This window comes from Prionailurus viverrinus, chromosome C2, assembly GCF_022837055.1.
Source record: "Prionailurus viverrinus isolate Anna chromosome C2, UM_Priviv_1.0, whole genome shotgun sequence".
NCBI lineage: Eukaryota > Metazoa > Chordata > Mammalia > Carnivora > Felidae > Prionailurus > Prionailurus viverrinus.
This window is the reverse complement of record NC_062569.1, coordinates 119,827,109-119,844,407: the sequence shown is the minus strand read 5'-3', so window position 1 is coordinate 119,844,407 and position 17,299 is coordinate 119,827,109. Positions and strand designations below refer to the sequence as shown.

Sequence of the window (17,299 nt, the reverse complement as noted above, 5' to 3'; positions counted from 1 at the left end):
TTTACTGTATTTGCATCTAGGGGTGCTGGGTGACTCAGTCAGTTAAGTGTCCAACTCTTCATTTTGACTCAGGTCGTGATATCATGGTTGTGGTATCAAACCTGTGTTGCATATGGAACCTGCTTGAGATTCTCTCTCTCCTACCCCTCTTCTGCCCCTCCTGTATGTGTTACCCCTCTGTCTCTCACAAAGAAAAAGTAAAGAATATTTGTATCTGTGTTTGTGAAAGATACTGATTTGTAGTTATCTTTTCATGCAGTGTCTTTATTTGGTTTTGACGTCTGAGTGATGCTGACTTTAAAGCATGAGTTGGTTTCTCTTATTTCTTTACTGGAAGAATGTGTATTTCTTCCTTAAATATTTGAGAAGATTCATCAGTAAAGCTGTCTTTGTGGATAGGTTCTTAAACTACCAGTTCAGTTTTTAGAAAAAACAGCTATAGAATGGATCATCAGATAATCTTTTTATTTTATTTTATTTTAATTTGTTTTTTTTACATTTATTTTTGAGAGACAGAGAGAGACAGAGCACAAGTGGGAGAGGGGCAGAGAGAGGAGACACAGAATCTGAAGCAGGCTCCAGGCTCCTAGCTGTCAGCACAGAGCCCGACGTGGGGCTCGAACTCACAAACCGTGAGATCATGACCTGAGCCGAAGTCGGACGCTCAACCGACTGAGCCACCCAGGTGCCCCAATAATCTGTCTTTTTAAATGAGCTTTGGTAGTTAGCATCTGTCAAGATCCATGTTTACTAAATGTTAAAATGTAATGACCTATTATTCATAATGTTCCCATATTATCCTTTAACATCTTTAGGATATGAAGTGATGCCCCCCCTTTGCATTCCTCATCTTTGTAATTTTTATGCTCTCTTTGTATCACTTTTTCCCCTCATCTATCTGGCTAATGGTCTATCAATGCCAATCTCTTATAAAAAATGGCTTTTGATTTCATTAATTTTCTATATTGTTTTTCTTTCCTATTATCTAGATTTCTTTTATTGTTTGTATTTTTCCTTGTTTACTTAGTGTTTTACTTTTTTTTTACTTTCTCTATTTTGAAGCTTATGAGATATTCATTTTTTTCTAATATAAGCTTTAATGCTATAAAGTTCCCTCTAAGAACTGTTTTAACTATAGCCCACACATTTTGATATGTTGCATTTTCCTTTTTGTTCCAAGTTCAAAATATTATCTTATTTCTCCTGAGATCTTTCCAACCCATGACTTATTTAGAACCATGTTGTTTAATTTCTGCTTATTTATGATATTCCTTCCAGTTTTCCAGATTTCCAGTTTTATTTCATGTGGTTAGAGAACACACTTTGTATGATTTCAGTCCTTGTAAATTTATTGAGCCTTGTTTTCTGATACAAAATGTGGTATATTTTGGTGATTTTTCTTTAGTGTACACTTGTAAAAAGAGTGTTCTGCTGTTGTTATTTTAAAAATAAAAATGTTGTTTAGGTCAAGTTGGTGATAGTGTTCTTGTAAATCTATAGCATTACATAGTCTCTGTTCACATGTTCTAACAATTATAGCAGTGTACTTAAGAGAGAAGTTGTTGATATTCCTCATACTAATTGTGTATTTGTTTCTCTTTTCAGTTCTTTCAGTTGTGCTTCACATATTTTTTCTTAATGTTTATTTATTTTTGAGAGAGAGAGAGAGAGACAGAGCGTGAGCAGGGGGGAGGCAGAAAGAGAGGGAGACACAGAATCCGAAGCAGGCTCCAGGCTCTGAGCTGTCAGCACAGGGCCCGATGCGGGGCTTGAACTCACTCATGAACTGTGAGATCATGACCTGAGCTGAAGTTGGACACTTAACCGACTAAGCCACGCAGGTGCCCCTGTGCTTCAAGGTTGAAGCACTGTTCTTAGATGCATGCACATATAGGATTGTTTTAGTATCTTTATATTATGAAATATATCTTTATCATTATGAAATGCCCCTTTTTATTTCCTATGATACTCCTTTCTCAAGTTTTTTTGAATCTGATATTAATGTAGCCATTCCAGATTTTCAGAATTTAATAAATAATTATAGAGTATATTTCCTATCCTTTTACTTAGTTTTGTTTTTTGTAATTAAAGTTGGTTTCTTGATATAGCATATATGTGGGTTTATATTCTTATCTAAAATGACAACTTGCCTTTTATTAAAGTGTTGGATGAACCTTCTTACTTAATGTAATTGTCTATATAATTAGCCTTAAATCTACCCTTGTGCTTTTTTCTCTGTCCCACCAACTCTTTGTTTTTTGTTTTTTGTTTTTTGTTTTTCTTTATCCTACTGACTTTTGGGTTGAGCTTTTTCCTTTTCTTCTGGGGCTTTTTGTGAATACTATTTTGTAGACTTGCTTTGTATTTGTGGATGAAGGTACTAGTTCTGTCTTTCCCATGTAAACATATGGAAGAAATTGCCCTCTCCAATTACTCTTTTTCTCTGACCTTATGACCGCCTCTTCCTGTCTTCGTGATCAGGGAGAAAAGGGTATATGATGTGTGTTTGATTTTTCTTCTGAAATAAATCATTGGGAACGACCTATCAATGATTTTTTCCCCCTGTTTTTATTTCCTTTCTTAGGAATTAGAAATTAAGAAAATGGCTAAGATTGGTAATAAAGAAGCTTGCAGAGTTTTAGCGAAACAGCTTGTACATCTACGGAAACAGAAAACAAGAACTTTTGCTGTAAGTTCTAAAGTCACTTCTATGTCCACACAAACAAAAGTGATGAATTCCCAGATGAAGATGGCAGGAGCAATGTCTACTACAGCAAAAGTAAGTGGGGACCTTTATATCCATACATTTATAATTTTATCTAAGATATTTAAATGTCAGTATTCAAATCAGATTTACTTATTTATTTATTTATTTTTCAACGTTTATTTTTGGGACAGAGAGAGACAGAGCATGAACGGGGGAGGGCCAGAGAGAGAGGGAGACACAGAATCGGAAACAGGCTCCAGGCTCTGAGCCATCAGCCCAGAGCATGATGCAGGGCTCGAACTCACGGACCGTGAGATCGTGACCTGGCTGAAGTCGGACGCTTAACCGACTGCGCCACCCAGGCGCCCCTCAAATCAGATTTAAAAGTACCTCCTGATGTATATGGGGTACAGAATCTGTGTAATATTTAGTAAAAGAAGTTATAAGACTAGATAATCTAAATAAATACTTCTAGATTTTTTTCATTGAAATATAGTTAACTAACAATATTATATTAGATATTGTATATAATATGTATAATATTGTACATATGTACAATATTGTATATAATATGTACATAGATTCTTTACTGATTTGTTTTACTATAAAATTTCTTTGTTAGGACATGTTGATTGTCCCAGGGTCACATTTAGCTTCTAAATTTTTTAAATCGACTTAAAGTATTATTTGCTTTTTCCCTTAAATTGTCAGAAGATTTTTGGTCTTGTTATTTCATTAAGTTGTAAGTTTTGATTACTTCTGAGTAGTAATTTCCTCTTGATCCATTTTCATGTATATGTCAGAAGGACATGTGATTTCTGTCATAAGGATTTACCAGTTAATTTTGTCAGAAAATTATGTTTAACTTACACCCTTTGTATAAAAAAATAAATGTTTTCACTATGGAGTTTAAGGGACTTTGAGCTTTTTGATTTTTTAATAAATAATGAGCCCCTTGATGTGTATGAAGTACTGTGAAGAATAAGAAGACTTTTAAATTTTTTTTTTTTTCCAACGTTTTTATTTTATTTTTGGGACAGAGAGAGACAGAGCATGAATGGGGGAGGGGCAGAGAGAGAGGGAGACACAGAATCGGAAACAGGCTCCAGGCTCTGAGCCATCAGCCCAGAGCCTGACGCGGGGCTCGAACTCACGGACCGTGAGATCGTGACCTGGCTGAAGTCGGACGTTTAACTGACTACGCCACCCAGGCGCCCCTAAGAAGACTTTTAAGACAAAGGCGCTGCTCTCACAGATTTTATTGTTCAGTTGAGGATGGGGTGGGAGTAAGGAGCAGGGAGGTTAAACTATTTCTAATGGGAAACTACCCACTATACATCAGTGTGTGCTAAATTTCAGTGAACTGTTCAGATCTTTGAATTGAGTGATCTGAAAGACTTTTAGAAGACCTAGGTGTGAAAAATATCACTAGTTGTTAAATATAAGGAAGGAGGAGTATTTGAATATGGAGACCAAAAGAAAAGAAAGCCACAGAGGAAGAGCAAGTATGAGGTTCATATTAGAAAAATGGTATGTACAGTGGATTCTTGTTACTTGAAGTAGTTAATGTTCTGTAGTTGGGAACACTGAGTTAGTGAATATCGAATCATTGCTCCTAGGGAAATACAAGGTTAGGTTCCTGTGAGCCTTTGGTGACAACATTTTTGTCAACCAGCTTATACGCTAACATTGTTTAATGTGTGTTTCTGTTGAAGGACTCCATATTTAATAAGTATTATTGATTCATTAACATTGAATTCATGCCTAATCAGAGCTAATATGTATTTTTCCACAAACACATTATAGCTTCCTACACTTAGGAGCACTACACAACACTTTAGTACTATGGTTGGGGCCATTTTAAATGGCAAAGTCATCAACAAAAGTTACAAAAATGTGGCACTAAATAGACCACAATAAGGACACTTCTGTACAGTATGAGAGTTGAGACAAGAAAGCAGAGGTCACCTTGTTTGACCTCAGCTGGAAACAACCATGTTGGATAACTCAATTTTTTTGCCATTCCCTGTGTGTCCACAAAGAACAGAAAAGCACTGTGAGTATTGGTCTGCAGTTACAAATAAATTTAGTGAGTAGGCATATCCACACATATGGAATCCAGAAATAATGAGGAGCAACTATAATTGTTTTTAGATTACAGAGCACACGAAAATAGAATTTGCCTTTCTCAGGTGCAGTAAGTATAGTGACACATTATGTTCTTAAAAAAAATGGAGGAAATTTCAATGTAAGTTTGTTCTGTTAATTTACTCTTGATGGATCTTTGTCATTTTACAGTAAAAAATACACAGTTAAGACCAAAAACTTTTGTTTTCCTTTTTTGTTTTCACAAGTGGACAGGACTAAACATCTAATTTGGGAAAAGATCATATGTGATGATCACACAGTTGAGCTGGGTAACCTTTCAGTAATAAGGGGAAAACCATCTACATTGCAGTTTTTTCTTTCACAGGTAGTAGGTTAGGAGAAGGTACTGAATATGGTCCTGTCATGCAGAGATGGCTGAACTGGAATTTTCACTTAATTATCTTAGAAATGTCTTAATTCTGCAAATACTTGTTTAGACCCTAGAGTAGGAACTATAACAAATGATGGGGATGAAGTAGACAGCAAAACCAGGCAGGGGCTTAAAATGGACAGTCTGTTCCCAAAACAGCTCACTCGAAGAGGTGGTTCAGTGTAGTGATTAGGAGCATACATTTTGAACCAGATTATTTGAGTTCAAATCTCACTTCTATTTAGTAGCTTTAGGACTTGTGGCAAGTGAATTTGCCTTTCTGTGCCTTCATTCTCCATTTATAGTGTAGGGAAAATGGTGGTGCCTAGTACATAAACATTTGTTAGGTCTAAATGTCTTTTAACTTTAAATGTTATATATAAATAATTATGCTTTAGGTACAGGGCCTGGCACATAGTTAAGGCTATATAGGCATTTACTGCTTTATCATCATCATCATCATTGTTGTTAGTATTATTAAGTTGCAAGTAATATAATTTACATCAATAAATAGAGAATTTCATTTATAACAAGTGATATCAGTGTGGCTAGAGGGCAGCGGTACAAAATAAGACTAGCTTGTTCAGCAGAGTTCGGTGGTGTTTGGTCTCAGAGAATTCTAGAATTTGGCTTTTACTACTAAGAACAATGGGAAGCCACTTGAGAGGTATGCGCTGGAGGGGGATGGGGGAAATCCAGTGTTACTAGTTACTTTGGCTGCAGCATTACATACAGATTGAGAAAAGACTGCTTGGTATCTTTGAAACTGATGTGTTTTATATTGTATAGTATCTTTCAATACTGAACTAACTGTGTAATACATATGTAAATTTTGTATATAATATGTATAAATATTTGCCCATACTAGATAGCATTAATCTCTTTTAATGAAATAACTTGTGAATATAAAATGTAAGAATTCTTTTCACATTTTCTTGCAAAACTCGTTCTGTTCATTTCTCCAAACTGTGATTTAAAATATGTTAACGGTTTAAGTATTCATGCTGTGTATCCTTTTTCATTTAGACATCAAAAGCTAAGTGACAAATTTTTAAAATTTAAATTACAATTATTTTCAATTTAGACATTAACTGCTTGGCACATAATAGGCAAATGTAGTTTTCCCATTTGAATAGCATTGGATTTTTTGTTGTTGCTGACAATGTTTTTTAATTACTTTATTTATTTATTTATTTAGCCTACTGTTCATATGAGTTTTTCACCTGGTCTTTATTATACAACAGTTAAGCAGATGGTATCCAAATATTTCATTTTTTTCTAGAATACTTGATACTCTTATATTTGATGATGACAGAATGTATATTTTTAGAAACACTATCTAATTTGATGTGTTCCCTTTGAACTTATTTCATAGTAAAATTTTTCCAATTATGTAGCCAACACGAATCTTTTCATATATTTAAAGACAATGCAAGCAGTTAACAAGAAGATGGATCCACAAAAGACGTTACAAACAATGCAGAACTTCCAGAAGGAGAACATGAAAATGGAAATGACTGAAGAAATGAGTAAGTTTAATAACTTACAATGAAATTTGCAGTTTTTTCATCTTTGAGTTAGCCAAGTTTATTTACTAGCAACCTTATATTCTAATCCATAAAAGGACAAATGTTGAAAAAAATGATACAGCACCCTTCTGAATAGATGTCTGTATTGTAACTCTAATAATTTTTATTTAATTAAAAAAATTTTTAAATGTTTGCTTTTGAGAGAGAGCAGGGGAGGAGCAAAAGAGTAAAACACAGAATCTGAAGCAGGCTCCAGGCTCTGAGCTGTCAGCACAAAGCTTGATGGGGGCTTGGGGGGCTCAAACTTAGCTCAGACTCACAAACTGTGAGATCATGACCTGAGCTGAAGTTGGACGCTTAACCGACTAAGCCACCCAGGCACTCCTAATGCATTTTTAAATTGGCAATGTATAAGGCTCAAAATTCTATCCAACTTTAGTGGAAGGAAAAATATAAAATATGATATGCCATATTTCTATGCCATATTGGCCACAGCAGTTTTACTTTATTGATTAGTGCAGCAAAACCAACTTGTGAATAAAATAACTCTTCCTGATATGAATTTGATAGTTTCAGAGTTGTGTTGATTCTTTCATACTGTAGAAGATGTGTGTTTTTATTGGAGGTAGAGATAATGGAGCTCTTCTGTTATTTTTTTCTTTTCCTTCCCAGAGTTACTTAATACTTAGTTTTCTTCTTTTTGACTATAAGCTAATTGCATGTTGTAGTAGAAATATAGGGAATACAAAGGAATGAAATTTATGAAAAATCTATTATCACATCTCACAGATATAGTTACTGTTAATATGGTATGTTCCTTTCCTATATTTTTCCATATCTTATAGTAGTTAATCCTATTATATGTGTAATTTTGAACCTTATTCTGCTTTTAAAAAACATACTAGTATGACATATGCATGTACTTATGACCTTAAGTCTTCTCTGAAGTCTTTTTTTTATTTAAAAAAATTTTTTTTTTCAACGTTTATTTATTTTTGGGACAGAGAGAGACAGAGCATGAACGGGGGAGGGGCAGAGAGAGAGGGAGACACAGAATCGGAAACAGGCTCCAGGCTCCGAGCCATCAGCCCAGAGCCTGACGCGGGGCTCGAACTCACGGACCGCGAGATCGTGACCTGGCTGAAGTCGGACGCTCAACCGACTGCGCCACCCAGGCGCCCCTGAAGTCTTTTTTTTTAAATGGTGTTAATACTGCATAACATTGGACCCCCTGGGTGCCTCAATGGGTTGAGTGTCCAACTTCGGCCCAGGTCATGATCTCACAGCTTGTGAGTTCGAGCCCCGTGTCAGGCTCTGTGCTGACAGCTCAGAGCCTGGAGCCTGCTTCAGATTCTGTCTCCCTCTGTGTCTCTGTATCTCTCAAAAATAAACACTAAAAAAAAAATACTGCATAACATCAATATTAAATAATATCCATCTTAATTTATTGAACCATTCTTACATTGGTCAATAAGACTGTTTTAAAATTTGTATTTGATAATCCTTTGATAAATGTTTCTATATTATTTTTGTCTACTTTTCTGAATCTCAGAGTATTAACGTTTATAAGGCTTTTGGTTTATACTACCAAATTCTTCTCAGAAAGACAATACCAATCTTTATTTTGCCAGTTACAGCATCTGGTCAACATTGAATAATTACCTGAAATGATATGTCAAACTGATATCATTATTTTGCAAAGGTATTTCCTAATTGTTTTACAATTATGTACAGCTATGCCAGATTAGTTCTGCATAGTTACTAGCATTTTAATTTAATGGCATGTAGTGTATAAAATAGTGTCAGATTAAATTACCAGATTAAATTACTAAACTCACAACTGTTCAAGTATTCAATTTCAGAATATCTATTTTCCTTTTAGGAGATAATGAATCTTTAAAAATATGACTTTTTTGAATCATTAGTGAATTTTTAATGACTGTGAGAATTGTCATTTATATAATGATTGCAGTATCATGTTTATGTGGCTTCCAGTGATGGCACAGGTGTGAGATCTTAGAGGAATTAACTTTTCCATTAAGCTATAATGAAGAGAATCAATAAGCTCATACTTACAACTCTTATCTATCATAGTTTTCATTTATGTTTTAGTACTTGGCAAATGAGTCTGAAAGAATAGTAATTGTTGGTGATTACTCATTTCTTCTATAACCTACTAAATTACATTAACAGTGTTTCATTTAAAGATAAAGTCAAGGATTCAAGGTTTAAATTGATAGATCTTTTTCCAATTGATATTTATGTTGTGCACTGCTGCTCCAGATCTTGTTCACATTCAAGTTTTGGAAACAGGTTCTTTGAGAAGTCTGTATTTTGGAAACAGGTTCTTTGAGAAGTCTGTATATATATATATATGTATACATATATATATATATATATATTTATGTATATATATATATACACACACACACATATACACACATACACACATATGTATATATTACATAACCATATTTTATATATATGTATGTATACATATATTTATAAATGGTTACAGTTTTTCTGAAAGCATTCTTTTTAATCCCGGATTATACCTTTCTGTTCTTTCTCATCTATTCCCTTCTTTCATTTTTTTTCTGCACTACTTCTTGAGGCACTTACAGACTTTGACCTGGATTCCCCACCTCCATCATTACTTCACTAGCATTGGATTATTAGGGCTGCTAAATTATTTTTCCAGAAACTTATCTCTGAGCATGCCAGTGAGATTCCTTTAGTTGCTTCTTGCTGACATCAAAATAAAATTCTCAGATGTAAATCAAAAACAATTTTCAAGTCATGCCCCTTTATTTTGCCAGTGAGCAGAGGTAAAAGGACGGTCTCCACAAGTTGAATAGGTACTAAATGGAAGAATTGAGACTCTAATTGAAGTCTTGACATTTGCTTTATTTCTTCAGAGATGATATTTCATTTTTTGTCCTTAAATTTAATATAACCTTTTCCAAATTTACTTTTTGAGCTAACACAAAAAATCAAATTGTCAAATCATGCTCATACCAACCAGAGAGCTTTATTAATATTGTCAAGGATACAAGCAATTAAGATGCACATGTGAAACAGGGAGAGGGCTGGGACATCTCAAATTATTCCCCAGATCTTTTTTTCCCATATCAGACATAAGCTCTTTGACCCAGAATAATAGATGATGTGGCTAATGAGGTTTGCATATCATCTCATGTTGAAGGAAACATTTAGGTTATGAAACATCTTAAATTTATCCCTCAGATGGTTATCTGTCTTAGCTGATATTTCCTAGGAAGTCATCGCATATAAACTCCTACATTGTAGGTTTGTTTACTATAGCAGTCCTAAACCAAGGACATTCTGCTAACAACATTCCATAGACAAGGACACTCTTACTGGCAAATATTAGTCTGTTTACCAGGAGTACAATTAGCAGCGTACTTACAAGGAGATAGACTTTGTTACCTGTCTTTTTTCCTTTGGGGGCATCCCCCAGTGATCAGGAGAATGATTATGGTCCATCTGCTTTAATTCTTTCCCTCCTAAGCATTTTCCACTCATGCACACAACAGAAGTACTTAATCTTCCTTGAATATATCCCTATTGTCTTCCACCAAGTCTTTGCTCATCCTTTTCCACCTGTTTGATCAAATGCTTTGCAGTCTTCAAGGACCACCTCACATGTTACTTCCTCCCAGTTGGATGTAATCTCTTCCCTTTTTATAATCATTTTATCTTAGTTACCACAATCTGATTTTTTCTTTTCTAAGTGTACACTACTTAAGGTCTTCATTTTTCTCTGTCTATCCATTAATTGTATTTGTACTACATGCTAGGCCCTTTGATTCAGGGATAATAAACAAGGCATAATCCTAACATGATACCTTCTGTACAGAAGGCTTTCCATAAATAGTATATCAAACCTTAGATTTTGTTAGAATATTCTACCTACATGTTGAATATAAATTTAAGTTGAAAAATAATTATAGGTATAAACAGAGCAAATTGTCTCCCAAATATTTATAAGATACTTGATTCCTAAATATTCTTCCATGGTCAGATTTAACAGCTACTAGCTCAATGAATACAATTTGTGGAATCATATTTTAAAACTTTAGGGGTACCTGGGTGGCTAATTCGGTTGATCATCTGACTCTTGGTTTCAGCTCAGGTCATGATTTCATGGTTTGTGACATCAAGCCCTATTTCGGGCTCTTTGCTGACAGCATGGAGCCTGCTTGGAATTCTCTCTCCCCCTCTCTTTCTGCCCCTCCATAACTTTTCCTCAAACTTAAAAAAAACAAAAACAAAAACACTTTAAGCCTTTAGCTGTGAATTTCATATAGTTGTTATTAAATACACATTTAAAAAAATCAGGGTAGACTTGTTTTATTATAGGAAAATTTGTGTTGCAACGAAAATTACTCCAGATTTAGTAACTCAAAAATGTATAAGTGAAATTCACGAACATTTAAAAAGGACTTCTGTAGTTTGTTGGTTAAGTTTGCCCTTGTGTAATATACAAATGTGTGCACATAGTTGGACCACCTTCTAAAACTGTAAATCTAACTTGAAATCGGTTTGAAAGTAATTGCTTTGTTTCTCCCCTTCCCAAGTCAATGACACACTTGATGACATCTTTGATGGCTCTGACGATGAAGAAGAAAGCCAAGATATTGTGAATCAAGTTCTTGATGAAATCGGAATTGAAATCTCTGGAAAGGTATGAATGTCTTCTTCTCTCAGAAATCGTTTCTACCACTTTTGTCACTGTAAGTTACCCTTTCCTGTTAGATGTGTGATTTTATATTTGTTTGAATGTAAAGTAAACATCTTTGAAGCACATCCTTTGTGTCCTTGCCCCACATTTGGTAATGCACATTTTTTCCCCTTTACCTTTAATATAGATGGCCAAAGCTCCATCAGCTGCTCGAAGCTTACCATCTGCCTCTACTTCAAAGGCTACGATCTCCGATGAAGAGATTGAACGGCAACTCAAAGCTTTAGGAGTAGATTAGTCAGAAAAGCCATGATATTTTGCTTACTTACAATTATTTAGTATAAATCAGGCACAGTGCAGATTCCTTTTACAAAACACATTTATTTGCAAAAATGAAGACCACGAGCAAACAGTTGTTTCCTAACCTATGGCTATTTTGAATCTTTTACCAAAGAATGACAAGGATGCAAAAATGGGAACAGTTGGATTTTAATGAGAACTATTTAGGAGCGAGGATGTGTAAAAAGTTGACTTCTTTTTTGCATGGCATAGAGAAATTATATTCATTACGTAGTGTTTACGTTCTATGTGTTTTTACACGGAATACAAAAATCTTGTTAAATGCCACTAGGCACCAACTAAAGAGACTTGTAAAAAATATTAAAAATATATCATTAATTCTGTATCTGTTGCTTGTCATTTGTGAGTGATATGTGTTATGACCATAGGCGGTTCAGCTGCCAAATTATTTTTAAATGAGCCAAAAGAAGAGTGCTATATAAACATTTGTCTTAAAAACTGTCATGGGTTTTTCCTTTTTCCTTTTTTTTCCTTTGGGAGAACATTCTAGTTGGTAAGTTTATTACCTTTCAAAATGTGCTTGGCACCTGCCTTAAACAGAACAAATATATTGTGCACATCTTTATTTTAACTGACAGAAAAAATTACATTTTAAATTAATATTGAGGCCTCTTAGAAAAATTATCCTGGTTCTCTTTTGTAAAAGCTTATAAAAATGAAAATAATTAGCAAAAACAGACACTGAATTAATAACATTTTATAGTAATAAAACTACATTTTGGTCTTTCTTCCAAGAACTGAGAAAATTTTCCCCATGTGAGATGCTATTTAATATGTTTAATTTTGATCTTTATTGTGTATATTGAACACTCTAAATGGAAGCCATCTTTAGTTTAAGACTACTATGACAATACTTAACCTAAATTTTAAAATAAAAATTAGCATTTTTTCCTTGGTAAATAAACTACAACTTTGTCAGAAATTATTTCCTAAATGTGTATTAATGTATTAGCAGTATTTTTTAAGGTGAAGTTGCTATGGTATTTAATGTATGTATAGAAAGTGAGGAAAAAGTAAAGTGGCAGATTAGAGAATTTAGGATTAGGTTAGTTTGAAAAAGTTCTGTTGTAATATATGGGTTTTAGCACATCCCACCATAAACGTTGGAGGAGAGATTAGGTGTGACCAGATCAACATCTGACGATGGACATTTTGGTCTAATGTTGACAAGGTAAATCCATTTTAGGGCTAGTATCCATATGGTATATGGATTGGTGGGATGAATGAAAAGTTAAACTATTTAATTTATAATTCATGAAGCATTGTATGATGTTCATAGATAAGGTTGCATTGTTTACAGTATTAGTTTCCCTGGACATTGATGGGTCAAAACATTTTACTGGATTATGGAATGTTAACCCAGAATTTGTTTTGATTCTTGGATGTACATAATAATGCCAACTAACTTTATTTACTTTCTTGTTTACATGCGGGGGGCTTTTGTTTTTAAAAATTATTTTGTTAAAAAGATTCCAATAAAGATTTATTGCTATTATGCTTTTTTCCCCTTTTACTCTGTTTTTGGCTTCTGCTAAAGTTAACATTTTTATGCATATCTGGTAATTTTTCAAAAGAATGATTTTTATTATTTTTCTGGAAGGAAAATAGGTAACTCTGCTTCTTAAATTTTAAATGTCTTTCCTAAGAATTAGCAGTTGGTACAGGATTGATGTTTGTGAATGGAATAAGTCTAAGAATTGGTTTCACATGTAATTCATCTGATGATTCCTTTTCTAGAACTTGTAGGGGATAAACATTTTTAAATACTATTTTTAAGCAGATAAGTCTTAGTGATTTCCTTTATTTTCAGGCAAACCTGGATACTACGGAAGGCTTTGGGACTCAAAGTAGAGAGAAGAGCCATTCTGATTTGGTCATATTTATAAAATGCTCTTGTAGCAATTTTCACAATCGTTGTAAAATTATGTTACACTATCCTTGACTAAAAATGAAACTTATTCTCCACACTTAAGATTCGGAAACAAGGATTCTTATACATTGAGTTTAATGAAAATAGAGTTGATCTTTCAACAATGTGGGTATTGGGGCAGTGACCTCATGCAGTCACAAGTCTGCATATAACTTTTGACTTCCCCAAAACTTTACTAATAGCCAGTAGCCTTACCAATAACATATCAATTAACACACATTTTGTATGTTAACTGTATAATATATTGTATCCTATAGAGTAAGTTTAGGGACAATAAAATGTTAAGAAAATCATAAGAGAAAATACATTTATGGTACTGTACTGTATTTATTGAAAAAAATCCACATATAAATATGTGGACCCTGCACAGGGTAAACCCATGTTGTTCAATGGTCAACTGTATTTTTTGTTTGTTTCCCTAATTTCTCTTTTTTCGGTGAAAGGATTACTTTAACAACTGTATTCAGACAAGAGGTTGCCAATAGAGAATGGAAAAGTATAGCAATACCTGTTTTACCAAGAAGGATGCAGTCCAATGTCACATTCTGTTGGGATGTAAAAGTCACAGGTGGAAGAGATCTCAGAATACCAGAGAAGTAGAATGTGGTTAGAAAATAAAATCATTTGTCAGGTGACTGCGTTGCATAGATTATATTCCATGCTCGGAGAGGAGTACCTGGCTAAGGCAGGGGCCAGTGGAAAGGGGTTCAAGATTGTGTCTCTGTAGACACAGGGAATCTGGCAGCCTTGGGCTTTATTCAACCTGCACAGTGATGTATATTTTATTATTTGCATCTGATTGCCTTTAGGAGAAAAGTGCATTCTCCCCTCAGCCACAAGTACATTCCTTACTACCCAGTGGCCACACTTCTAGCCTGATCCCTGTGGACCTAATTTAAATATGTGCACTCTTATTTTTTTTGTGCACTCCTATTTTAGATACTCTTATGTTAAAACTAGGTGTGTGTCCAGATCTGAAGAGAGACTGATAATAACTTTCTCCTTTGATTACCATTATTCTGCAGGAAAAGGTTTTTTGCAGCTGTAGAAAAACAGATCAACTTTCCAGTTTCCTCTCTGTAGAAATTGAGTCTCCCATAAAGGGACTTGACACCATTCTTCTAAATTTAGTTCCTTTGAGTCAACTGGATTGAATTTACCTTAGAGGAAGCCTGATGAATGTGACGGCTGATACAAGGGACTCTAATTGTTGGGACAACACACAACACACACTCCCCTTCCCCCACCCCCATCTCCCCCAGAAGTTGAGAGCGGGTGCACAAAGACACATTGCTCCCATCCCCAAAACACTGAAAATATTTTTTACTAGATCAATTATTCCACCATTAGAGATGGAAGGGTCAACGGATGAATGTCAACCATCTGTGCAAGATAAAATTGAATGTACCAATTGGTATAAGTGACAGATCTTTCCATTTTAATGGACTATTCTGAATTCCTAAAGATTTACCACTGAAGAGTTCACAAGAACTTTAGATAGAAAGACTATTGCTAAAGTCAGGTTTTGCCATTTATTCCTGAACGTATGAACACATAGATAACTGCATAGCAAATTACATTTGTCATTTATTTAATTGCAGTTTAGGATTCTAAATAGCATTAACCATTTTCTATTTTTATAAAAAGATCAATCTATATTAAAATATCTCTTTATATATATATATTTTTTAACGTTTATTTTTGAGACAGGGAGAGACAGAGCATAACAGGGGAGGGTCAGAGAGAGAGGGAGACACAGAATCCGAAACAGGTTCCAGGCTCTGAGCTGTCAGCACAGAGCCCAACGCGGGGCTCGAACTCACGGAGTGCGAGATCATGACCTGAGCCAAAGTCAGATGCTTAACCGACTGAGCCACCCAGGCGCCCCTAAAATATCTCAATGTAGTTAGAATAGTCTCAAAAACTTTTTAATACAAATAAATTAATTCTAAATACTAATGCATTTACAACTAATGTGAATAACTATAGATTTGTTATTTTGATATTAAGTATTGATTCAAAATAACTCCTTTTAGGGAGAAAAATTATTTCCCAATGCTAGCTGTATCTAAACCTGAATGACTTTATGGATGAATGTCTGATATTATCATATATATGTGAGGATGATATAAGCATTTATACATGCTTATTTTTGTTGTATAAAGTCAGATGAAACATTCTCAGATTTATATTTAAAGTGCAAAAAAGTCACTACTATAGATTTATATTGCATTATTTTTTTTTCTATTTGCAACTTTCAGACATGCATATATGCATTTTTGTGTATGTATCTAGTATATATGTATGTATATACATCCTATTCCTGCCTTTTACAAACTCAAGAATCCCTTCCCAATTAACGTATGTGGTAAGCAGGTGAATTATACAGAGAAGAACTTAAATATCTACATGGCTCAATAATATGGAATTTACTCTTGAAAAATAAAAGTCCTTGTATGTATATTTTGTTCAACACCTCCTGGGTGCTAGATGTGTACTTAAGCATAGATGATTAAGCCACTCTAAACAATCTCTTTTTGTTACTATATCCAAGTTTCTAGCAATCCAATTAATGGTGATTATGTGTGCATAAACATATATGATCTATAGAGATTATGAAATAATGTTTGATCTTTATTAGTATCACTAAAAGCAGACTGGACAGTGTAATTTATTAAGCATTCTAAATCATTAATAAAATTTGGTCTAATTGTTTCCATTTTTGTTATATAAAATAAACATTGCCAGCAGATTTATATTTTCAATGCAAAAAAAAAATCACTTAGATTGCTATTATGTTACCATTTGCTTCTATTTGCAAGTTTCAAAAAAGTTCATTCTTATAAATTAACTATGTTCCTTAGATATAAATCGCTAAATTAAAATACTCGATTGTCAAACTTTTTCATCAATAACATCATATTCTAGCCAATTAAAACAAAGTGATAGTCTTTTTCATAGGATCCTGATGATTTTCTGGGTTGTGAGACTTAAATAGTGTTATTAAATTACGCACCCTTCAAGTTTGTAGCAATTGTTAACAGCACACTCCTTCATTGGTAATATCACAACAGCACATTTCTTCATTTAACGAAGCTCGCGTGCCCACTACAAGCACTTTCCTAGGCACTGGACAAACAACAGTAAACAAGGCAGACATCATTCCTGCACTGTTGCAGCTTACAAAATAGTTTGGGTTCAGGATCCATAAAGCCTATTTTCTATAAATAAACATCAAAAAAGCTAAATCTTTGGGAAGAATAAAAAGATCAAAAGTGTCACTTCTAATTAAGATTTATTCCTAAAAGCACTAATAAAATTCTAACACACCTCCAGCTCTTAAGTGCAAACAATTTAGTTCAAACAAACTATTAGTGCTGATGGTAAACAGGACATTGGTCACAATTTTCTAATTGTATTTTCTATGGTGATATTCTTTATTTAGCATTATGACTGAAATATTAAAAAGCTAATAAACAGCCTTGGGAAAAGGAATCTTGAAAGACCCATGTGCACACTCCATGTGTGCGTGTGTAGATAAAGAGGGAGT

The 17,299-nt window shown here is 34.1% G+C and overlaps 1 protein-coding gene across 1 annotated transcript in view; it reads left to right on the top strand.

The window, feature by feature from the left end:
* The window catches only part of CHMP2B (charged multivesicular body protein 2B), a 29,731-nt gene extending 17,589 nt beyond the window's left edge, over nt 1–12,142 (top strand). Inside the window, exons 3-6 of the mRNA XM_047876370.1 lie at nt 2,585–2,779; nt 6,652–6,754; nt 11,356–11,462; nt 11,647–12,142. Coding sequence (XP_047732326.1) covers nt 2,585–2,779; nt 6,652–6,754; nt 11,356–11,462; nt 11,647–11,757 — 516 coding nt within the window. The 3' untranslated portion in view covers nt 11,758–12,142. The remainder of the gene's footprint in view (nt 1–2,584; nt 2,780–6,651; nt 6,755–11,355; nt 11,463–11,646) is intronic.
* Nucleotides 12,143–17,299: the final 5,157 nt, after the last annotated feature.